This window comes from Penicillium subrubescens (genome assembly GCF_028828155.1).
Source record: "Penicillium subrubescens strain IBT 31985 chromosome Unknown utg000004l_segment0_segment0, whole genome shotgun sequence".
Classification (NCBI taxonomy): domain Eukaryota; kingdom Fungi; phylum Ascomycota; class Eurotiomycetes; order Eurotiales; family Aspergillaceae; genus Penicillium; species Penicillium subrubescens.
This window is the reverse complement of record NW_026643154.1, coordinates 2,443,208-2,466,958: the sequence shown is the minus strand read 5'-3', so window position 1 is coordinate 2,466,958 and position 23,751 is coordinate 2,443,208. Positions and strand designations below refer to the sequence as shown.

The following is a 23,751-nucleotide window of genomic DNA, read 5'->3' as shown; positions in this document are numbered from 1 at the left end:
TTTGCCAAAAAAATCCCCCTCCCTCTCACTCAGATACTAATCCCCGCCGAACGAAGACAAATCTGCCTCCGCCGCTCCGCATCACGAATAATCTCCGAAGATAACTTCAAACTCGGCGCTAAATGCGCATACCGCTCCACCTCAGCAACAACACTCGAAATAATCGCATCCACCCTCAACGGCGGCGGAAGCAAAGTAGATAAAGTCGGCGACATAGTCGCCCCCATAATAAGCAGTGTTTGAGAAACCATCGACAAAGCCCCCTGCCAGAGATACGGCAAATGGCCCTCTCGATGACTAGTGACGTGATCTAGCTGTCGCAGTGTCGCATCGAGACATCTGCGACAGCACTCTCGCACGCCTGGGTCTGCACCGGCTTGCTCGTTTTCGAAGACGGCTAGGATGTAGGGGCGGTATATGATTGTTCGACAGGCGTTGTAGCGTAGGCGTAGGACGGTTTGGACGGAGTTGGAGAGTGGGGATGATGTGAGTGGGAATTGGACGGGTTGGGGGAGACTTTCGTACCATTGGGAGAGTTGGAAGTCTAGTTCTGAGACTATAGGGCCGAGGGAGGAGAGGGTGTGTGTGCTGTCTTTTTGGTAGATGAGGTGGCTGACTCGGTTGAGGAGTCTTCGGAGTGCGATTTCGGCGAGGAAGTACCAGAGTTCGTCGCGGCCTGTGTATTCTTCGGGAGGTCTAGCGTTGTGTTGCTGGTCTTTTTCTTCGTTGTCGTTGTTCATTCCTTCGTCTTCGTCGTCGTCTTCTTCTTCGAAACCGCCTGGTAGATCGACGATTTCTTCGAAGTTTACGATTCCGGAATGCGGGAGGTCGAGTTCCGCGAGGAGATCGCTTTCGTAGAGGAGGGAGTTCCAGTAGACTCGGACGCTGAGTTCTTTCCATTGTGCGGGTACTCGGTTGGGGTTGCCCAGGAGGAGCTGCAGCTTCATGCTCACGTTGGATAGTAGTGTCCACGCTTCGAGTGGTCGCACGAGGTAAAACAGGTAGGCCGATGCGAGGATCATGCATTGTGCGGCGATTGCAGAATTACGCATCATCACAGAGGGTAGGATTGCCCAGGCGGCAGCGAAATATGGGAGTCCTGGTGGTTCCTGATCCGCAGGTAGAAACGAGATGCTGCCGCTGCGACTAGCAGCTCCAAGGGCTAAGACTAGTAGCACGAGACAACTCACGGGTCCATCTTGGAATCCTTGCGCAAGCGCAGTTCGGTAGTATCGGTTCCATGTATATGGATTCACGCATGCATACCAAATATTTGCATGGTTGAAGAATGCCTGCACGTACGCAGGCGCGTTGGCCAAATCGAAGCCAGAGTTCGGATTCAGGCGCAGTGGCTCACGGGCCATTTCTAATTGAAGAAGATTTTGTGGGTCGTATGGTCCCGATACGAGATCCCGGATCAGGGGCCATTGGAGGAGATGTAGAGCCGGGGTGCTGTGTACCTTGGGCATGGTGGATATACTAATGCTGGGTGGCGGATTGGCCCAGGAACCCAGTCCTACCGCTGCCATTCTCCCGGATGTTGACAACCCACTCATCTTGGTGCTCGGATCTTCACTTCCCATGCCGGTGTCGTTGCTTGTCGCAGGGGATGTCGACATGGCTAGATGGTGAGGACCCTGTGCTGCTAAGCTGGAATGAAGCAACCCCTCGATCCGGGTCAGGTGCTCTAGAATCAGCTTGTCGCCAGCATCAAGCTTGATTCCTGGCTCACGGTACACGCATTCTGCATCGAGATCGGAGCAAAGCTGGCATTTCGGCCGGGCTCCATTGCATCGTGTCTTGCGTAGTCGGCATATCTGGCACTGTCGAACGTCTAAGCTTGCCGGTTTCTAGCACTATACGAGTTGAAACTAGAGAACAACCTACAGCAATGGTCGCCCGCCTCCGCGGATACTCTGATGCATCTTCACTGGAGCGCTTCTTGGTGCCGGATAGATCGAGCTCGGCTCCTGTGATGGGATCAATGTCCCTCTCTGGGGGCGGGGTCATGATTGCCAGAAACGAGTGAAATTTGAGTGAGAAGCTCCTTTTCCCAAACGGAGGTTCCACTAGCAGGCTGTTGGACTCTTTTCCACTGGCGAAATTGTCATGTAGCTTCTCATGCCATCACTGACTGAGAGCTTGTACATAGAGGTCCAGAGATAGTCCCACAATGATGGACGGGACAGCCGACTATTTGAACATGGTGTTAAGAGATCAAATACTAGTCAGACGGGGCATTGGTTGCAGTGCACAGTATCATTGAAGGAGTCAGATTTGCGACGACATAGTGCGCTCAACAGAAAAAAGTCCGGGGAACGGCGGGGCAGTACATTGTTCCTGATTGCGTTGAGCTGTTTGGCCCCTCGAGATCTAACCAGTCTTGGTTTAGTGGGCCGGGGGCTCTCATCGTAGCAAATCACCGTTGACTGTGAGGTGTCGGCAATTTGTCCGTGGTTGATTTGGCAGTCTGGCAGTCCGATCAGGATCAGGCCATCGGTCCGGTTTCACACGGGGTGATAAGCCGTCGGTGAGTCGGACTGTATAGAGCTGATTGAGGACGTATTTGAACTTCTTTGACTGTCCGCAGTCCTGGTCGAGTGCATCTTTTGGATGTATTTCTGTTGTTTGGAGTCAAAATGTCTAAAAAGTCCCGATGGCAGGTAATTCGATAACCACGATAAGATAACACGATAAGCTGATAAGACTATCACACGTGGACGCGTTCAACCCAAAACAAACGCGCCTCACTTTTTTCGTCCTTCAACCAAAAGAAGCAGCCGTTCCCAATTTCACCACGATGCCTCGTCCTGCGACTAAGCGAAACCGGCTGACAAAAGGCGCCAAGGTTGTCAAATCCAAAGCTGCTGAGCGACCCGAGCAACCAGAACAGCCCGACCAGACCGACTCCAATGTCGCGAAATCACCCCCCGCAGAAAGCGCGTCTGAGAATCTCCAACGTACCCTTCGAAGCCAAACCCCCTTGAACCAGCGCAACGAGCATGCGATCGAGTCCTCCCCTACTGGCAGCCGCCCTGGAACAGGCAGTCGGCCCCCTACGCGATCTCGTGGTTATTCATCAACACTATCCTTTGCGGGGCGCAAAGGCGATACGGGCTCGCGTGTTCCTGGCACTCCTGGGTTCGAGAACTCTGTTCTCAGCAACTTTCGGCGGCGTCCACGACAGCAAAGTATCCTGCAGATGATGCAGGCGGAGGATGACTCATTGGAGTTGGACGACGATGATTTCCTGGGTGGACTTAGCCCTGAGGATGAATCTACACCACTGCATCTTTCTCGAGGAAAGTCGCTTCTGATCAGACAAGATGATCGGTCGCAATCACCCCAAGAATCTCTACCTTCGTCCGGCAGTTCGCGCAAGCGCAAGCGTGGTGAACAAATCCAAGTCCCTCAGTCGCCTTCCGTGGTTATTACGAATACCATCGTAGACACCGTCGAGGACACCCCGAATCCTACACCTGATGTACGCGAACAGACTCCTGACGTCCCCGATGAAACACCTCGACCCTTGCGCTTCGCCGAGATTTTGAGCCAAACGATGCTTCCCCCGACAGCAGTCCTATGAGTTCCATCGCAACAGGCCCTGGGTCTCCCTCCGTTATTTCCCAGCTTGGCCCAGCAGCCAAAAAGTCCAAACTTCCGGCTCACTTGGCAACCGCTGTATTACAAGAAAAACTACTCCCAAAACGACGACAGCGTCCGCGCAGAGGTCGGCGTATGGACGAGTTTGATCTACCAAGTGACGAGAGTGACGATGGCATGCACAATGAGGCGTCTGGCGATGAGGATGAACTAAACTACCTTCCTGTACGACGATCAAGGCGGAGTGGGAGCTCGGCCAAACCCAAGCCTTTGGGCAATGCCCGCGATAAGTCCAAACTCAACAATCAAAAGCAAAAGACACGGCGGTCCAAGTCTGCACCACCTGCGAAGCCGGCAGATGCACAGCAGCCGAAAAGACGATCGCGATCGCGCAAAAGTGGAGATGTCGACAAGGAGAATGAGCAGCACGAGTCTCCACGATCGTCCTCGCCCTTATCCTCTCCACCTGATACAGAGGCCTCCGAGTCCGAAGCAGAAGTGCCACCGCGTCGTTACATGAGCGAAGAGTTGCGAGCGGCGGCAAAGAAATTTGCCGAGGTTGATAAGTGGGAGATGGAGTTTGAAGACGTCTCTGCGTCGGAAGTATAAGCTTTTTCTAGTGGAGTCTTGGTGACAATTTACAGTTTTGATGCTACAGTTAATGATTCCATATATCCCCCCAAGCAGAGAAATCAATGGTTGAATGTGTAATGAGACAAATAATAAACTATTTACAGTATAATTATTCTTCTTCTTCCCACTTGGATCTGTTTCTCATTGCTAAAATACCGCCAATAGCCGACGCCCCTCTTCCTCAACCAAAGAAAAAAGGCGAAGAAAATGAAAAATGGAGAGCCCCGCAGTCTGTGGTGCCGATGTCACACCCCGCGGCTTGTCACTGCCGCCATCATCAATTCTAATCTCTAATCCTTTGTTTCTCTCCTCAATCAATCAGTAAACTTCACAATGCCGTCCGTCGATGAGATTCTCGCCGCCAAGTACCCGGCCAAGGCTCATGCCCGCCGTGTCGCTCAAGTCCTCAAGGACAAGCACGGCGAGGCCGGCGTGATCTACCTCGAGGCGCAAAAAACTCGTCTTATCGAGGACAATGACGAGGCCATGCCTTTCCGGTGAGTCGCGTAGTTGTCCACTGGATTTCACTGCCTATTGTTTGATCCTACTAAAGGTGGATAAGCTAATTGAAGCTCCCTTCCAGCCAGCGTCGCCCGTTCTTCTACTTGACCGGATGTCTGGAACCTGACTCCTCAGTTGTCTACGACGTCAAGAAGGACGAGCTGACCCTCTTCATTCCCCCCATCGACCCAGACTCAGTCATCTGGTCTGGTCTGCCCCTGTCACCCGAGGAAGCCAAGAAGCTCTACGACGTCGACCACGTCCAGTACACGACGGACGTCAACGCGACTCTGGCCTCGATCGCGTCCGGACAGGACGGAAAGACAGTTGCTTTCGCTATTGAGGAGCAGGTCTCCGAGGGCGTTCAGTTCCAGGGCTTCGCGCAGACAAACCTCGCCGTTTTGAAGAACGTTATCGGTGATGCCCGTGTTGTCAAGGATGCGTATGAGGTTGCCCTTTTGCGGAAGGCGAATGATATTTCCGCCCTGGGTCATATTGCTTCTATCAAGGCGGCGAAGACGGCAACTAATGAGCGTGAGGTTGAGGCTGCGTTTATCAATACCTGCATTGCTAATGGTGCGAGGGAGATGTCTTATCACCCTATCTTTGCGGGTGGTGCTAATGGTGCTACGCTGCACTATGTCAAGAATGATGAGAGCTTGACTGATGCTGGATCTCAGCAGCGCAAGGGTAACTTGTTGATCGATGCTGGTGGCGAGTATCAGACTTATTGTGCTGATATTACTCGTGTCGTTCCTCTGGCTGGTACGTTCCCCCTGGAGACTCGCCAGATCTACGAGATTGTCCTGGAGATGCAGAATGAGTGTATTGCTGTGTTGAAGGATGGAGTGTGCTGGGATGATGTGCACGCTCTGGCGCACCGCATCGCTATCAAGGGTCTGTTGAAGCTGGGAATTCTCCAGGGCTCGGAGGATGAGATCTTTGAGAAGCGCGTTAGCGTGGCTTTCTTCCCTCACGGTCTGGGTCACTATCTCGGCATGGACACCCACGACACTGGCGGTTATCCTAACTATGCCGACACTGACAAGATGTTCCGCTACCTGCGTGTCCGCGGCAACCTGCCTGCTGGCTCTGTGATTACCGTCGAGCCTGGTGTAAGATTATGATCCTCAATTGCGCTCTCTTCTCGTGATCAACCGCATCTAACCTTTAATTACAGATTTACTTCTGCCGCTTCATTATCGACCCCGTCTTGCAGTCCCCCGAGCTGAGCAAGTACATCAACACCGAGGTTCTGGACCGCTATTGGAGCGTTGGAGGTGTGCGCATTGAGGACAATGTGCACGTCACCAAGGACGGCCCCGATAACTTGACCACGGCTCCCAAGGCGATCGCGGAGGTTGAGAGCCTTGCGCAATAAGCAAGATCTCTGAAGAAGAACTAGACAATACAGTTATTGAAATATGGCAGCATATAGCGAGCTTTTACGAAATGGAAGTAATACGGACGCCTGGTCGTCACGAAGACACATACAGGTCGCTTTGTGAACTTTGTATTCGAATTGAGACCTACTAGATCGCTGGTAGATGGGTATTAAAGGTATCTTCTCGTGACATGTGTGAATTGTACAGTTGGGGTTTCCTTTTCCCAGCCCACAGAGTTTCCCTTCACTTCTCACGCGCGTAGGCGCTTCCGTACTCTTGGGGTTGACTCCGCCTGCTCGGGCCCAGCCTTCTCCTTCCAGTCCATGAGGATTCTCAGCACATCGGTCGTGAACTCAGGGACCTCTAGACATATGCTTTCCCAGGCCTCCTGAACGTCATGACGCAGCAAATGGCCCCGAGCGGCCCAGTATGAGGCGACAGGCCTGCGGATAGTGGTATCCTCGCGCGAGGTGTGTGTGTAGACATATCGGGCGTATGACAGCTCGCCGCGAGGAGTACTGTCGACACGGTGGATCTTGGTGTGGGCCAGGCTCTTCAGCGCTGGTAGACCGAGCTTCTCGGCCAATGTGTAGATGCGCGCGTGTCGGAGCAATTCTTCCCCAGACTTATCGGTCGCCCCCTCGGGTTCCTCAGATGAGGCCGGTGTGTCTGGTTCTGAAAATGTGTAGTCGCGCGTGTATCCGAATTGCAGGAAGCATCCAAAGGCCTCGACGTCTTCGTCTGGGAGATCGATGCGGCGCTGGTGAAAGTACACTTTTCAGTCTTTGAATTTTCCGCCACAATCAGAAACGAACTGTTGAACTTACTTCACTTGATGAATCTAACTTATCGACAAATTCGGACAGGAATGGAGAATCCAGGAGGAGAGTCTGGTGAGCAGTCATTTTGGTCTGCTTCTCGCCTTGTCCAACGTAGATCTCGACAATCGGGGCGGTAAGGAAGCTGATCGATTTGAGCAGAGAGTTGACAAGAGCCATCTCCCTCGGTGGAAGATGCACTTTGTTTTGCGCCATGCAGATTGGGGCCCAGGGGACCTCGGGTGGATAGTGATAGATGGAGTTGGGGGTCTTACTCGAGGAACTTGAAGCCCCCGCTCTTCTTTGCTGGAGTGGGAGGTTCAGGTTCATTTTGCGCATCAATCAGAATGATGTCCTCCGTAGCTGTGGCAGTTTGCTCAGACTTCTCCGTCGGTTTGGACTGAGGGTTTGGTGTCTCCTGAGTGCCGCCCATTTCGACCTCGTTGGAAGCGTTGTTTGCGGTGTTTTGGGGGTCGGGCTTAGGGGTGCCGGAAACTTCAACTGTGGGAGTGTCGTCCATGATGATAGGCCGTCAATTGCGGGCTGTGATGTGAGTTTGAGAGAGGGAGAAAGGATGGGGGGGGTTGAGGTGAGAGAAGAAGGGGAGTTGGAGAAAGACGCGCAGTTTCCAGTCTCCCCCAAGTTTCTCCTCACGGGCGGAGTCGAGCTGCTTCTCTTTTTCCCCAAGTCCATCAACTTCTCAATCACCTCGATTAAACACCTCACATATGGAATTAAATATTTCAAACAGTTGCCAAAGTTAATTTGACCAGACTATTCACCCGAACGGGGATCTACGAGATTTGTCAGATTTCGGACATTCCAATTGAATTTTGACTTTGTTGCCCAGGCGGACCTCGGACTTCGGCCTTTCAACGTCTTCTTTCTTCCTGTCAGATGTATAACTGCGCCCAATCAATAATCACTCCCGAGACTCCTCCTTGATGTCATTTGTTTATTCACCTTGGTCTTGCCACTGAAGGTCCGGACTACCCGACCCGTTAACTAGCCCTATAAGAGGGGCCAGGTAAGGTACAGAGGAGTCAATACTCAGCTGCTCACGCCTCTCTGGAGCTAAAGACAGCCCTACCGCATGTGGATCTCCGATCGCCATGAGCAAACCCCAGAGTGGCGAAGCGGAGCTGCTGAACGGACAACTGACGGGCACACCTCCAAGCTCCAGTTCAACTTCTGTTTCCAGTAATGCCACATCTCAGCACGAGGATTCAACCAGACACTGCAGCATACCGGTAAAACTTCGGGAAGCCGACCAGGCCGGCCAGTACATTCTGAAGGCTGAGGATGCGGAGCTTCTGCAAGAAGTCTTGCGGAATAACTTACTCCTGGAGAAATCCGATGCTCCTAAAAAGCGTCCTTTTCTCTTTCGAGACCTCCAGTTTACCAGTCAACGAAGCGCCTTTGATCGCCAGAATCCATCGTTTTCTTCCTCGCAGTTCTATGGCTTCTTCACACTCTTCTGGCTCGGTGTGGCTTTGATGTTGGTCAAGGTTGCTGCCAATAACTTCAGGGCTTATGGGGATCCATTTGGTACAACTGAAATTATCGAGCTCATGCTCAGCCGCGATGTGCTGGTGCTAGGGATCACTGATTTTATCTTGTGTTGGTCGACTCTGTTCTGTCTTGGCCTTCAACTGGCGATTTTCCGAGGATATCTGCGTTGGAGCGGCCTTGGATGGGTAATCCAAAATGTGAGATCCCCTGGTGCTACTAAAATTGGTCTTTGATTTATAGACTCACGTTGCCAACTTGTAACTAGGTTTGGCAAACTGCCTACCTTGCGGGCTTTATCTGGTGGACCTACCATCGAGACTGGCCATGGACCCATACTGTCTTCATGGTCTTGCATTGTTTGACAATGTTGATGAAGCAACACAGCTACGCCTTTTACAACGGCTACTGTAAGTGAATACTCGACTTTGGAACCTAGTATTGGGCGACCTCACTGATGATGATAGTGTCTGAACTGTACAAAAAGCGGGACCTACTCAAGGCCCGATTGGATCGGCTAGAGGAGCATAGCAGCCAGGACTCCGTTTCAAGCAGCTACTCATCATCAACGCCGAGTGCTCTGGTTTCGGAAATCACAAACTTGCGGAAGCAAAACAAGCGGCGCAGCTCGTCTGAGTTTAAGAGTATCCATGCCACTCGCGATACGGATCATCTCTTGTCACTGTCTGAGACTTTTGAAAACGGCACAGCCCTGGAACCGGCTCAACTGGTGTCACTCAGAGGTCTGCTAACCAAAGAGATACACCTCCTATCTGAAGGGCTACAGGGCCAGCTCTCCACGCACAACCAGTACCCTCGGAACTTGACGGTTGGCAACTTTTGTGAATTCATCACTCTACCTACATTGGTATATGAACTCGAATACCCACGCACCGAGCGGATTGACTGGGCCTATGTTGCGGAAAAGGTAGTAGCCACTTTTGCCACCATCTTCGTCATGATCGTAGTCTCCCAGTACTGGATCTATCCCGTGGTCATGAAAACGGTACAGATGAAGGAGCAGGGCTTGACAGTGCAGCAACGGCTTCAAGAGTTTCCCTGGGTGCTCAGCGACCTTCTTTTCCCGTTTATGATGGAGTATTTGCTGGCATTCTACGTGATATGGGAGTGTGTGGTGAGTATTACGTCTCCTCTTTGCTGCCTTTTCAAGATGCCCCACTGACTAACAATTTTTCCAGCTCAATGCTCTAGCCGAGATCACTAGATTCGCTGATCGGGGATTCTATGCTGACTGGTGGAACTCTGTATCTTGGGACCAATTTGCCCGCGATTGGAATCGACCGGTGCATAACTTCCTGCTGCGACACGTTTATCACAGCTCTATCAGCTCATTTCATCTCTCTCGCGTTTCGGCAAGCTTGATGACCTTTCTATTGTCGGCTTGTGTGCATGAACTGATCATGTTGTGTATCTTTCGACGTCTGCGGGGATACTTGCTATTTCTCCAGATGACCCAATTGCCACTAGTCTGGTTGAGTCGCACGCGTTTCATGCGTGGGCAAAGACTCGTGGGGAATATCGTCTTTTGGTTGGGGATTTTCACGGGGCCGAGTCTGCTGTGCAGTTTGTATTTGATTATCTAGAGTAGATAGGAGAAACTAGAAATAAATATGCAAATCTCCACACTCTGTCAATTAGAAAGCATTTCACTGTATACGAGATCAGCGAAGGCTATTCAGACGATGTGGGGACTCTGTACACATGAAATAATTCCACGAGATACTATCCCTTTCTATCAAGCTCCAAATCGTCTAGTCAAGTATAAACTAACTTTAGCTCGGACTTCCGATACTACCACACCTCGCAGGCACCCACCGCCACGCGGCGTCGCGAAGCCGAATAAAATGCGGGACACTTGCCCCGCTGATCTCATTTTACCCCATTCTTCCCTTCCAACTTTCTCCTTCTTTCACACCTTTCCATACACCAATCAATCAATCATCAATTATACTACTTGATACTCGAAGTCATCATGGCCTCCAATCCCCCAGGAGCATGCTGCACCGTTGGCATCAAGCACGAAGGCGAAGCAAAGGGTTCATTCCAGCAAGTCGGTGGAGGTACGCTACACTACACTATACCTACCAATCCAATCCAACCCAACCCCACACACTCACATCCACATCCACATCCACATTAATAGCTAACTCAGTCCAAAGTCGAAACATACATCTCCTACCCAACCGACCGCTCCACCAAACGCGCCATCCTGCTCCTAACAGATGTAATCGGTCACCGATTCATCAATGCTCAGCTCATCGCCGATCAACTAGCTGCCAACGGGTACTTCGTGGTCATGCCTGATCTTTTCCACGGTGACCCCGTGCCATTGAATCGTCCCGCCGGCTGGGATTTGATGGCCTGGTTGAACGGTCCGCCTGGTCATTTGTTGCCGCGTGTGGAGCCGGTTGTTAAGGCTGTGTTTGGGGAAATGAAGTCTGACTTTGGGTGTGAGAGGGTTGGGGCTATTGGGTATTGTTTTGGGGTAGGCCTTATCAACTTTGGGGACATAACCATTTATACAGTTGGGTTTTGTGCTGATTATATGGGTTTTATGCCAGGCTAAATACGCTGTTCGTCTGCTTCAGGATGATGGTGTTGATGCGGCTTATGTGGCTCATCCTAGTTTCGTGGATGCTGAGGAGTTGGCGGCGATTAAGCGGCCTCTGTCTATTGCTGCGGCTGGTGAGTTGGGATATCTTACTGATCTGAGCGTGCATTTTTCATACAAGCAATGGCTAACCATAGCTATGTAGAAACCGATTCTATCTTCCCCGCTGCAAAGCGTCACGAATCCGAAGAGATTCTGGCCAAGACAGGCCAGCCGTACCAGATTAACCTGTTCGGTGGTGTCGAGCATGGCTTTGCGGTTCGTGCCGATATCTCGAAGCCTATTATTCGATTTGCGAAGGAGGCTGCATTTACTCAGGCAGTGGCTTGGTTCAACCAGCACCTGTAGATCTCGGCTCTTGGCATATACCTTATTCTAGAGCCCCCTACGGATACGATCATATCTGCTAGTGTCTAGCACAAAATATAACATGCAAATGTCTCTCACATTTTGATTTCGTGCCACTCCTTGCATTCGCCATGTTGACAATACAAGGTGTACATACATCGTAAAAACTTGAAGCATAAGCGGAGGGGTGATGAAAGATAGAAAATCGAGGATATTCATAAGCCACTGCCAAAGTCTACTCTGGCATAGCTGGCCCCATACACACAGAGTGGGACAACAATGGATATGGTATGCAAACGGTTACGAGGACACGAGCACTTCTTACATTTTCTCGTGAGTCGCCATGAGGGAACCTATAAATCCAGTCAGAAATCGGACGCCCTCGAACAGGTTAAGTGTAATAACATACCGATGAAAGTGAGCACCAGGCGAGAGCGCACTTGGCAAATATCCTCCGGCACCAACCAGATGGTAGCACCCATCTTTCTGGCAATACTGATACTCAGCTTGGCATTGGCATAAGCATCTTCGTCGGACCGGCCCGGGGTAACCAGGTCGTAGTCGACATAGCTGCTCTTCATGCCGTTTAGCACGTCCAAGAGGAAGCAACCAGTGCCAATGGACGGGTCCTTGAAGCTGCGGATAGCGCTGGTCTGTCCACCGCTCTTCGACATGTCGTTCGCCCAGCGAATCATCTCTTGGTCGGTAATCTCACGCTTGCCCAGGCGCTGGGCCAGCGCAGATAGAGTACGGGTGATATCACGGCGCATCAATTGCCACACCAGACCCAAAGTAAGCGTGCGTTGGCCGTCGGTAATATCCGCACCCTGCACGCCGACCAAAGAGAAACCGTGGTGCTTTCCAAGTTCAATAGAGTAATTTGTGTTTTCCACGGCCTTGAAGCGCATCAATTCACCTCCAGACGCGGGGGGCTTGTTCACATGCCTCCAGTTGACGCTGCCCGGAATCACCTTCTCGTAGGCTTGCAGGAGAATTGTACCATCACGCAGATCATCGAAGAGAGAGTTGACAGCAGGCTGCACATCTAACGAGTTCAGCCAGAGAGTAAAGACACGAGCCTCCCGCTCGCCCTCGGCATCGAAATCTTCCACCTCCAGCTTCTCCTCCTCAGTGATGGGATCCAGTCCAGGGTGAGTGTTGAAGAGGTTCGCAACGAAGGCAAGGTTAAGCTTCGGGTTACCGGCGACCAGGGAGGTGGGGGTCAAGAACTTCCGGCAATCCAGCTTCTCCGCATTGGTGAGGACCTCCTCGGCACGCTGGAGCACATCCCGAGTCTGAAGAGGGCTACGAGAGCAAGTCTCTGGTGCCAGTTGATTCAGGAGAATAGTATAATTCTCGCCATCCTTCACATCAGTGGAGAAGTTCGTCACTCTATAAAGAAATATTATTAGTCATGGCAGTCCATTCGACAGGTGCACTCATCCACGGGGTACGGGTGAATTCTGGGGAATGCCTTACCGTCGCTCCCACTTGGCGTTCTTAAGGTGATAGTTGAACCAACGGAGCAGGATCTGCTCTGGGGGCAGGCGCAGGAACTGCTCCAGAGTCTCGTCCTCCTCCAGCAGACGGTAAAGCTCGGGGTGGAGCTTAATGTCGATCTTGCCCAGCAGACCGCGGCGAATGACCTGCCAGATCAGACCCAAAATCAAGTGCTCGCGAACCTCAATGATATCTCCACTACCAATGTTCACCACAGAGCAGCCGATACCCTTGGCAGAGTTGATCACAATGTTGTTGTTCTCCGTCATGTGGAAAGCGTTCAATTGCTTGATCTTCTTGCCAGCCTTGTTCAACACACGCTCATCAATGGTATCCGGTACGCTGTCGTTGATCAACTTGGCCAGGACCAAACCATCCTTGCACTTGTCGAACATCTCGAAGGTATCAGTCGGGAAAGGCAAGAGGTCGCCAATATCGGGATCGCCGGCGAGGACAGCATTGATGTGTCTCGTGAACTCGGTTCGTTCATCCTCGTTGATAGTGTGGGTAACGTTTGCCGAGGAGCCCTGGACATGGATGCGACCACCACCAACGCTGCCCTTGGAGATATGACGGGCTCCACCCGCGCCCGCGCCAGCGCCGGCTCCAGCTCCTTTAATCACGGCCGCGGGGCTCGCTGCGCTCGCAGCACCAGGAGCCGGTCCTGTGCGGAGTCGCGAAACCAGCTATTGACTTGTTAGTACCTTGTGACCAGATTCTGGAGATGAAGACGCCATATGATGCAATCAAAACACGGCCACCTACATCAATATAGTCTTCGAGCTCGACACGGCGGGAGCTATCGAGCTCCACACCCTTCAGGGCCTGGCGCACCACATCGTACGGCTGGCGCTCAGACTGCTGGGTAGCCTTGATTACGGAGGCTTCGTCTAGGTAGCCGCGGTCATCGACATCCAGTCTGCGGAATGCATCCTGAAGGGAGAAAATCTCGCCCTGGTCCAGCTGCGGGAATCGCCTAAATAAGACAAGAATGATGCAGTTAGCATCAAGTAATTCCAGCGACGATTGAAAAGGACGCACTTCTGGAGCTTGAGGACATTCATCTTGGGTGAACGGCCGAGGTGGGGGTAGAAGTTGAGGTGATCAGGCGCAAACGGGATCACGCCGGGACTCGACGGGGAGGGGCAAGAATGGGAGAAGAGGAAGAAAAGACAGATCCCAGGAACGGATCCAATAGAAGTAACGAAACGGAATGGCCAGGCAGAATCAATGGTCTGGAAGGGGGGAGAAAGGAAGAAGAATTGGGCGCGTAAGACCTGGGCAGTGCAAAGAGGCAAGAGGGTAAGAGGCGGAGACGACTAGTAACTACAGTCAGTCAGTCTGGACACTCTGCCGCTTTGGGAGGTGGGGGGAACTTGGGTGGAAGAGGACTGTAAAGGGTATCCGCGTATGTTTAGCGGGGTATGGTATGGTAAGGTATGGCCATATTACATAGGGGATAGGCTGCATTATTCACGGTATTTTACAAAAGATACTCAAGAGATACTTAGCTTGGACATACTATTTGCATATATCACTCAAGTACTTTTTGGGTATTTCTCCCCTTAATCCAATACCAGGCCCTCCAATTGACCTTACCGCCTTGCCCTGATGACGTCGCGGAGGCTGAATTGCACCAATAATACCAATTGAACTAGTCCAGGTAAGAAACATAGTATTCTTGTCCTCCCCAGCGAACTCTCGCTAACTTCGTATCCTCGTATCCTCTGTCCATCCTTAATGCTCCCAGGCAGACAGGTTTATGTTTACCATGGCTGAACACCATCTCGGCGAACGACTTTTCCAACATCCCGGTCTCGCGCTCCTTCAACCACATCGCGTACAAGATTCGCCCCAGTAGCCGGGTCAATGGCTCCCATCCGCTTGTTGCGCTCCGCATTCCCGCCTAGTCCAGTGGCCAAAAAGCCCGGCGAAACACACCAGGTCTTTACTTCGTCATTGCGAAGAATTCGCGTCCATTCGCGCATCAGCATGTTCATGCCCGTCTTGCTGGCTCGATAGGCCGAGATCGAGGGCGAAGTCTTTGGCCAGCCCTTGGCTGGGGATTGGTTCATTCGAAGCGTCAGGTTCCCCGACTCGGTCAGTGTGGATGTGCCGCTGGTGATGAAGAGCAGTCGAGGATCCAAGGACTTGAGCAGCAATGGGACGAAGGTATGCGTGAGGACCTGTGTTCCGGTCGTGTTGGTATCCCATGATTTGTTCCACATCTCGCGCATTGTCAGGTCTGCCGAATCCACCTGAGGGTCAAATTGTCCTCCTGGGTTATTCACTTGTGAGCGAATCATCTCTCAATGAAGAATCAACAGACATCGACAAATTCAACTTATCGGGGTCCGGGTTCCTACCAGCGTTGTTGATCAAGACATCCACTCGGCCATACCGTTCCACAACAAAGCCAAAGGCCCTCTCGATTGACAGGTCATTCTCGAGGTCCACCTGCACTGGGGCCACCACTGTGGCACTCTGGGGGAATTCAGCCCGTAACTGTTGGACCGCCGCATCGGCCTTCTCTTTGTTGCGAGCTCCGAGGAGGATGGTGTAGGATTTGGGGGATTGGAAGAGGGCCTTGACGGTTTCCAAGCCCAGTCCTGTATTCGCTCCAGTAATAAAAACGACTGGTCTATCCATGGTGGCTGGACAATCTGAAGGGTGTAGCAGTTCAAATGCATGCTGCCCGAGGATTCGGGTGACTTTTATATCTTCCCTCATCGTGAACAAAGAGGCCCTCCGAAAAGGACGGTATGTCGGAATGGATATCCATCACGGACTTAAGATGTCGAAGTGACCTTGATCACTACTGATGAAGGCAAAGCATTAACCCGATCAGGCAAGTTGGCCGGCCGGTAAATATTTATTTCCTGATGCAGAACAGTTTCCTTATCGCTGCTTATCGGGTACGGGCTTGTGCGCGGTGGCCGATAGTGTGCGTTTTGGCAGAAACCCAGCCACATAGAGCAGCCTGAAATATTATACTACAACGAGGCGTTATATCCATATGAAAAGTGACATATAGAAAAGTGTAAAGCCAGATGTAGAGAGAGATAAAGAGGGTAGGCGGTATAAAAATGCTACTGGTATGAGGGTGGACACTACCGGCCACCGTTTTTATCCACCGTGATTCCTTCATTAAATGATTCAGCACACAAAACATCTATTTATGAATGCCTTGGAAATTTCTAGGATCTCACCTTATTATGAGCAATACATGGCCACACTATCTCCTACTAATTCAGCAGACAATTCATCACACTTCCGTCGAGGATCATAGTCAAGCACTTATATAATGTCCGATTTGAACTATTCCCGAAAGCACCTAATACCTAAATATGCCTTCAGGACCAGGAAAATTCTCCATCTCTGAAGACAGCACTGTCGGTGCCGGGCAAGTTGAAACAAATGTCGTCGTATGGGCACAAGCCCTCCCAGGAGCTTTCAATAAGGCACGCAATGCTACCATCTTCACTCACCTGGAAACTTGGTACTCGCAACAAGAACTCGGAGCCGCATTTGAAGCCACGGCCCAATTTTGATCGGGCATTTTGTCTATCGGTCAACAACATGATTCTCGTAACATGCCTAGCAAAAACATTCAGTTCTACTGAGCCTTTGTACAACGCTGGTAATGAACCTTGAACATGACTGCATTCAATCACTAATAGCCGAGTTATACCTATCGAGATGTATTGCGCGCTAATATGTGACTTCAAAGTTGCCTCAGGAGAGCCGGGAAGATCAACACAGTTGTTTCGTAGAAAGATGATCGATGGTCTATCGATGTAGGTGGGTTTTCGCCCCCACGGGAGAGGACCGTGCAAGGCAACCTATCCGCTCTTCGACACCCGTCCACGCATACCCCAGTATTTTGTTAGCAACTCACTATCCACACAGCATGCATCTAGAAGATATCAAATGCTACTCGTCAATCTAGAGAGCACCGAAAATGTCTGATTTTTCAAGCTTGACGGGCAAGTTTCGGATTAACAAAGAAGCGGGACAGGATCCAGCTGCCAAAGTCACTAAACGGCCCCGAGAATCACTGGCCTGTAATCAATGCAAAAGAGCCAAAACCCGCTGCGATCGACGACATCCATGCAGCTCTTGTACCCGAAAGGATGAAGCCGCAATATGCTCCTATCAGCGAGCCTCACCGGGCAGCAATCGTTCAGCCACGGCGGAAGACCGACTCGCCCATCTGGAGTCACTAGTTAAGGATTTGATGCAGAATCAGAATCTCAGACAGCCTGAGCACAACAGTGCTCCTGTGGAAGACCAGTCAACAGAAGACCCAAGAGTGACTGATCAGAGTCTGGAAGAAGGTAGATATGTCGGCTCTACTCATTGGTCTGCGGTCCTGGACGATATTCAGGAGCTGAAGATAGCGGTGACCCGCCGAGAAGATTCTCCAGAGCCCAGCCCGAATCTATCATCATCCCCGGATTCCAACAAAGCATCCATAATATTTGGATCGCCTAGTGATTACCCCTTGGAGCAGGTCATGGACCAGCATCTTCCTTCTAGAGTGGAAGTTGATCGATTGGTTTCAATCTACTTTCAGGGAGAAAGCTTCATCATCCCGTTTATCCATACGTTTCAGTTCCAACGCCAGTATCGCGCCTTCTGGGCTGAACCTACCCAGGTCAACCCCCTGTGGCTTTCCATGCTATTCTCGATTTGCGCCGTGTCCACCTTGATTCGCGGCACAATTGGCATCTACCCCACCGCGAGGGAGGAAGTCATTACCGAGGCCTGTCAATTGCTTGCAGCGTCTGAGAAATGTCTGGTTCGAGGTGAATACCATCGCCCGCAGCCATTAGTCCTGGAGGCATTGATCATGTATGCACAATGTAAAAATATGCAATCTCTCGATCCGTCGCGCGAAGCGGGTGCGATTTTCGGGATGGTCGTTCGCATGGCTTATGAGATGGGGTATCATCGGGATCCGGACTCTCTGGGATCCTTCACGCCTTTCGAGGGCGAGATGCGGCGGCGCTTTTGGTCGCTGTGCAAGCAGGTGGACTTGATGGTCTCTTTTCAGCTTGGTCTTCCCAGCAACATCTGCCTGGAGAATTGTGACACCAAATCCCCTCGAAATTTAACCGACTCAGACTTTGATGTTGACACGGAGGTTCTTCCGCCGTCAAGAACTGAAGATGAACCGATTGGACTACTTTGGTTCATTGTTAAAGATCGACAGATGGTCAGTTTTTATAAGGTGTGTCGCGACGCTCTGAGCTTCCATGAAAAGTCCCATGCAGAGATTCTGCAACTGGATAGTGAAATTCGACAAATATTTACGACCATTCCAAATATCCTTCGAACAAAGCCCCTGGCTGATTCAATTGCTGATCCGCCTTTTTTGATCATGACCCGTATCTATCTCGAGTTTATCTATCTGAAGAGTCTGTGTGTCTTTCATCGGAAGTATATGACACGAGGCAACCAGTTCAGTACCGATTCTTGCATGGAAGCTGGCCAACGGCTGGTCCGCCTATTTATCGAGACACACGCTGAGTTTTTACCTGGTGGTCGATTAGATGGTCATCGTTGGATGTTGACGAATTTCACGATGAATGATTTCCTCCTAGGAGTGATGGTGCTCTGCCTGGTGATTCATGTTCACCGAAGGGATCCACAATCTTCAGTCATTAGCTCAAAAGCTGAAGAGGGCATTCTGCCGTTGCTGAAGCAGGCACATGCGATTTGCGTGGAAAAGTCATCTGTGAGTCGGGATGCTCGGTATGTTTCACGTGCCATCGCGGCTCTTTTAAATGGACCGGTGACAAAAGTGGTGGCGCCTGCCTTACCTGTGGACGGTTCAAATATCAATGCCGTGGATAATATTTCTTTGGGGTGGTGGGATCCATTCTATATTGAAGACAGTAATGAAGGTTTGGACTGGGGGTTGCTTGAATCGCTCCTGTTGAATCAACCGGGAGAGGGGGCGGGGGATGGATAGTCCTAGAGATCGAAAGTCCCGAACAAGAAAATTGTGCTTAGGAGGTGGTATACTTTTTCAGCTATTATATTTGTGCCAGGTCGGCACGTGTAATTGAACCTGCTCTAACCATACCGAGGAAAAATATCCTCGGAATCTCTGGTGTATATCCATCCCATTAAGACAGAATCGAAGGAAGGAAAAGAACTACCGTAGACCCAGCTAACAAAACTAAGCTTTTTCCCTACATTTCGCACACAGAAGAATACTCTACCATAATTATTCATCACGCCTACTACTATGCTAGTGTTGTGAACAGAATTCACGTCCGATATAAGCCTCCAAAATGATTAAATCAGCACATACGACCATAGGGTGTGGAGAACAGGGCTTCCCGTCCGCTCAGCCGTACTTAAGCCACACGCCGGCCAGTTAGTAGTATGGTGGGTGACCACATGCGAATCCTGGCTGTTGTATGTTTTTTTTTTTCGTTGGGACTGACAAGTGCCTTTGTCGTGTTCCCCTTCAGACCCTTCACCCAAACTACCCTAAGACCCCTGAAGCGCTGACGTGGCCCCTCGGCTAAACCTTCCTTTTCTCCCACCTTCACAATCGCATAACGGCCCCAATTGTATAACGTTTACAGGTCTAAACTTCATTTTTCGAATTCTTCGACATCGCTCTGCGATGCGTATAAGTGCATACTCAATTTGCCTTGTAGGATCATTTTGACAGCAAGTTGCATCCATTCTCTTTCCGGAGGGGAGCTGGAAGCTTATAACTTTCGATGAGCTTGCACGAATTCCTCGGACAGTGTATTATGCACCCAAATGGCAAGTCTTAAGTATTCACTAGTCGGAACGTTAAGGGAAGTTCTTGTTTGGCACTAGAAAGACATATAATGTCAATTATGCCAGCTTTACTCCGTAGAACGCGATGGAACAGATATCACCTGACGCCGTGGAGGTGTCACATAAGGACGCGTGACCCCACATGTCCCCTGGTGCAAATGGATCCTGTTTTGCCCCGAATCAATGGATTCAACAATATCATTTAACGGGGTCAACTATGGATCAGAGATAGCAATTAACAACGGTTTGGTCACGAATGAGTTTCGTGTTCCATGGGGTAATTCACCATCATATGTTCAGTGTTGGCATTGCTAACTTTTAGGCAGATGCTGAGTTACCTGACGTGCCTGGTGCTGCGTTTGACTCATACGAAAACCAGCATAAAGATCCGTGTCTTCCCGGAACACGGACTGATATCCTCGATCAAATTAGCACATGGGCTTTATCACCACATAAGAAAGGCATATTCTGGTTGAATGGAATAGCTGGAACAGGGAAGTCGACCATTTCTCGAACAATGGCGAAATTGTTCAGTAAAGCCCAATCGCTAGGAGCAAGCTTTTTCTTCGAGAGGGGCGAAGGGGACCGAGGGAATGCAAGGAAGCTTTTCCCAACAATTGCAAGGCAGCTAGCAATTACTATCCCTCAACTGGTGCCAGTCTTGCACCAAGCGGTCCGTGATAATCCTGGTATTGTAGCAAAGGCAATGCGGGAGCAGTTCCAAAAACTCCTTCTTCAACCACTCCAAAAGCTCGAGCGATCCGCTATTTCAGCTCGCACGATGATCATAGTACTTGACGCATTAGACGAGTGCGAAGGAGATAGTGATATTCGGCTGATACTCCAACTCCTCCCGCAGCTTCAAAATCTGTCTACTCTATGTCTACGAGTGCTCTTGACTAGTAGGCCCGAATTACCGATCCGTCTCGGGTTTTCAAAGATTGCGAACGATGATTATGTGGACTTTTTTCTTCACGATATTCCATTGGGAGTGATCAAACACGATATATCCTTATTCTTTGATCATCGGCTAGCAGAGATAAGGACAGAACGCTGCCTACCTTCAACGTGGCCGGGTGAGAGAGATCTTCGAAGGCTAGTAGAATTATCTGTTCCATCATTTATATTCGCTGCTACTATTTGTCGGATATTTGAAGAGCCTCATTGGGACCCTAAAGACAGCCTTACCGAGATCTTGACATACCAAAACGATCAATCCAACCTAAATGGGACATATCTTCCAGTTCTTGATCGGCTGCTTAGCAGGCAACACGAGAAACAAAAAGAAAAATTGGTCTCAGAGTTCCAGCAAGTGATCGGTGCTATTGTTATACTTGAGAGTCCACTCTCGGTGAAATCACTATCGAATCTTCTAGGCCTTCCTACGAGGGTTATAAACCTTCGACTGAGCGCTCTGCACTCAGTGCTAAGAGTACCAAATGACGAAACAATACCTATTCGGCTCTTTCACTTATCATTTCGGGACTTTCTTCTTGATCCAGAAATCCAAAAGAAGACTCCGTTAGGGATAAAGGAGAGAGATATACACGATATGTTGACTAGCAAATGCCTTCTTATGTGCCAAAATCTAAGAAGGAATATTTGTCAACTGCCGAGCGATGGAACCCAACGTGCAGAAGTTGATCACCAAACTATCCAGAATTACCTTTCTCCTGAGTTGCAGTACGCTTGCCGATACTGGGCACATCATCTATTACGATGCGCGAATCCGACTCATTTAGCATACAATGCTTTCTCATTTCTCCGGGTGCATTTTCTGCATTGGGTAGAAGCATTGAGCCTGCTAGGCCTCACGTCGGAAATTCTAAGTATCATTAATTGCCTACAAACATCTATTTGTGTAAGTTCTAAAGAAAGAATTTTTAAATCATCCTGACAGCTTTAGGGATACAAATCTTCCTTGCTTTCGGAATTTCTTCACGACGCTAAACGCTTTATTTTAAAAAACCGCCAAATAATCGATCAGGCACCACTTCAGGTCTATTGTGCAGGACTTATTTTTGCACCCAGGCAGTCAAAATTCCGCACCCTGTTTGAGCACGAGCTTCCTCATTGGATATGCCAGTTACCACTAGTTGAGGAAAATTGGGGTGCAGAGTTGCAAACTCTTGAAGGCCATTCAGCTTCAGTCCAGTCAGTAGCCTTCTCGCCCGATAGCCACCTCCTAGTGTCCGGATCGGATGATAAGACAGTGCGGCTTTGGGACCCGGCAACGGGCGTGCTACGGCAAACACTCGAAGGCCATGCTGGTTCAGTCCAGTCAGTAGCCTTCTCGCCGCATGGCCACCTCCTAGCGTCCGGGTCGAATGATAAGACAGTGCGGCTTTGGGACCCGATGTCTGGTGCGCTATTGCAGATTCTCGAAGGCCATTTAGGTTCGGTTACGTCTGTGACATTTTCGCCCGATAGCCGCCTCCTAGCGTCCGGGTCGGATGATAAGACAGTGCGGCTGTGGGACCCGGCAACAGGCGTGCTACGGCAAACACTCGAAGGCCATGCTGGTTCAGTCCAGTCAGTAGCCTTCTCGCCGCATGGCCACCTCCTAGCGTCCGGGTCGAATGATAAGACAGTGCGGCTTTGGGACCCGATGTCTGGTGCGCTATTGCAGATTCTCGAAGGCCATTCAGGTTCGGTTCAGTCAGTGGCCTTCTCACCCACAGACCGCTCACTAGCATGCTGCTGTGATAACGAAACAGTACACATCTGGGACATAGATACAGGTATCTTGGGGAAAACTCTCCATGGTTGTTCGAGATCTCTTCTCTCGGTTGTCTTCTCGCCCGATGGCCAGCTACTAGCGTCTGGTTCTGTTGATTGGATAGTGCACCTCTGGAACCTGGAGACAGGCGCGATAGAGCGGACCCTTGATGGCCAAGGGAGCTTGGGATTCATGGGGTGCGAGGCCTCCGAATCAGTAGCCTTTTCAGCTGGTGGCCAGCTACTGGCGTCTTGCTCAGCTAACGATACTGTACGCCTTTGGGACCTGGCAGTGGGCGAGCTCCCACAAATCCTTAAAAGCGGTGACTCTGAGCCTCCTGTCCAGGTCATGGCCTTCTCGCCCGATGGCCATTTCCTAGCTTCCGGTTCTTACGAAAGTTCAGTGGTGCGGCTTTGGGATGCAAACTCAGGCACACTCGCCCATATTTTCGAAGGGCATTCCAGTCCGGTGAATTCAGTGATTTTCTCGCCCGATAGCCGGATGCTGGTATCCTGCTCTTGCGATCACACGATATGCCTCTGGGACCTAGTGATGGGCACAGTACAGAAGACTATTAGCCACTCGCATACAGTCTACTCGGTGGCCTTCTCGCCTGGCGGCCGACTATTAGCGTCTTGCTCTGATCACAAAGTGCGCCTTTGGGACGTAGCCACGGGCGTACTGCAACAGACTTTCGAAGGCTCGGATTCAGCGGATTTGAGGCTTAATTCATTGGACGGATTTACCTCGGCAGCCTTCTCACCTGATGGCAGGCTACTGGCGTCAGGCTCACATTGTGGAATAGTGTGCATCTGGGACCTGGCAACAGGCGCTCTACGTCATTTGATTGATGGCCATTCGAATTGGGTTTATCCTTTGGTTTTCTCACCTGATAGTGCGCTATTGGCAACCGGCTCCATTGATCGCACGGTGTGCCTCTGGGCCTTGACAGGGAGCGTGCTCAACCGAATTGGGAGTTGGGAATTCATCGAGGATTTTTGCGTCGATGGTTTATATCTCCAGACAGGCTTGGGCTTTCTTGATATTGATATCTCATTTTCACCTTCTGTGAATCTCAATGTCTCTATTGAGGATGAAAAATGGATTAAAATAAATGGTGAGAGGATTCTGTGGCTTCCTGTCGGTTCTCGGCCTAGCTGTTTCAAGGTCAAAGGTAATACTCTGGCTTTGGGACACGCATTGGGGGAGGTTTCTTTCATTCGTTTTTGTATTTAGAGAATAATTATAATCAATCAGCCAGTGAGTATATAAATTACCATTAACGAGGGTGACACT

General features: G+C 50.5%; 10 protein-coding genes across 10 annotated transcripts; 7 read left to right on the top strand and 3 right to left on the bottom strand.

The window, feature by feature from the left end:
* Window positions 1-29: 29 nt before the first annotated feature.
* N7473_005956 (Zn(II)2Cys6 transcription factor) lies at window positions 30-2,010 on the bottom strand (the record flags this gene model as incomplete). Its single annotated transcript, XM_057151896.1, has 2 exons — window positions 30-1,823; window positions 1,888-2,010. The coding sequence occupies 2 exons, from the start codon at window positions 2,008-2,010 to the stop codon at window positions 30-32; spliced, it is 1,917 nt and encodes a 638-aa protein (XP_057009701.1).
* A 790-nt stretch (window positions 2,011-2,800) lies between these two features.
* Window positions 2,801-3,586, top strand: N7473_005955 (uncharacterized protein; the record flags this gene model as incomplete). The annotated part of the gene is made up of 1 exon (XM_057151895.1): window positions 2,801-3,586. The coding sequence occupies one exon, from the start codon at window positions 2,801-2,803 to the stop codon at window positions 3,584-3,586; it is 786 nt and encodes a 261-aa protein (XP_057009700.1).
* Window positions 3,587-3,738: 152 nt separating this feature from the next.
* Window positions 3,739-4,212, top strand: N7473_005954 (uncharacterized protein; the record flags this gene model as incomplete). Its single annotated transcript, XM_057151894.1, has 1 exon — window positions 3,739-4,212. One exon carries the CDS (start codon window positions 3,739-3,741, stop codon window positions 4,210-4,212), a length of 474 nt encoding a protein of 157 aa, XP_057009699.1.
* A 357-nt stretch (window positions 4,213-4,569) lies between these two features.
* Window positions 4,570-6,118, top strand: N7473_005953 (aminopeptidase P family protein; the record flags this gene model as incomplete). Its single annotated transcript, XM_057151893.1, has 3 exons — window positions 4,570-4,733; window positions 4,820-5,852; window positions 5,918-6,118. 3 exons carry the CDS (start codon window positions 4,570-4,572, stop codon window positions 6,116-6,118), a joined length of 1,398 nt encoding a protein of 465 aa, XP_057009698.1.
* Window positions 6,119-6,372: 254 nt separating this feature from the next.
* On the bottom strand, window positions 6,373-7,460 carry N7473_005952 (uncharacterized protein; the record flags this gene model as incomplete). The annotated part of the gene is made up of 3 exons (XM_057151892.1): window positions 6,373-6,882; window positions 6,950-7,085; window positions 7,216-7,460. 3 exons carry the CDS (start codon window positions 7,458-7,460, stop codon window positions 6,373-6,375), a joined length of 891 nt encoding a protein of 296 aa, XP_057009697.1.
* Window positions 7,461-8,052: 592 nt separating this feature from the next.
* Window positions 8,053-9,863, top strand: N7473_005951 (uncharacterized protein; the record flags this gene model as incomplete). The annotated part of the gene is made up of 5 exons (XM_057151891.1): window positions 8,053-8,649; window positions 8,718-8,859; window positions 8,917-9,584; window positions 9,649-9,753; window positions 9,828-9,863. 5 exons carry the CDS (start codon window positions 8,053-8,055, stop codon window positions 9,861-9,863), a joined length of 1,548 nt encoding a protein of 515 aa, XP_057009696.1.
* A 579-nt stretch (window positions 9,864-10,442) lies between these two features.
* On the top strand, window positions 10,443-11,429 carry N7473_005950 (Hydrolase tropI; the record flags this gene model as incomplete). The annotated part of the gene is made up of 4 exons (XM_057151890.1): window positions 10,443-10,530; window positions 10,630-10,955; window positions 11,032-11,155; window positions 11,227-11,429. The coding sequence occupies 4 exons, from the start codon at window positions 10,443-10,445 to the stop codon at window positions 11,427-11,429; spliced, it is 741 nt and encodes a 246-aa protein (XP_057009695.1).
* A 321-nt stretch (window positions 11,430-11,750) lies between these two features.
* sac6 (fimbrin) lies at window positions 11,751-15,578 on the bottom strand (the record flags this gene model as incomplete). The annotated part of the gene is made up of 8 exons (XM_057151889.1): window positions 11,751-11,782; window positions 11,839-12,821; window positions 12,909-13,615; window positions 13,695-13,905; window positions 13,971-14,248; window positions 14,529-14,583; window positions 14,700-15,207; window positions 15,296-15,578. The coding sequence occupies 8 exons, from the start codon at window positions 15,576-15,578 to the stop codon at window positions 11,751-11,753; spliced, it is 3,057 nt and encodes a 1,018-aa protein (XP_057009694.1).
* A 698-nt stretch (window positions 15,579-16,276) lies between these two features.
* Window positions 16,277-16,480, top strand: N7473_005948 (uncharacterized protein; the record flags this gene model as incomplete). The annotated part of the gene is made up of 1 exon (XM_057151888.1): window positions 16,277-16,480. One exon carries the CDS (start codon window positions 16,277-16,279, stop codon window positions 16,478-16,480), a length of 204 nt encoding a protein of 67 aa, XP_057009693.1.
* Window positions 16,481-16,890: 410 nt separating this feature from the next.
* Window positions 16,891-18,906, top strand: N7473_005947 (Fusarisetin A cluster transcription factor; the record flags this gene model as incomplete). Its single annotated transcript, XM_057151887.1, has 1 exon — window positions 16,891-18,906. One exon carries the CDS (start codon window positions 16,891-16,893, stop codon window positions 18,904-18,906), a length of 2,016 nt encoding a protein of 671 aa, XP_057009692.1.
* Between the last annotated feature and the right edge of the window lie 4,845 nt (window positions 18,907-23,751).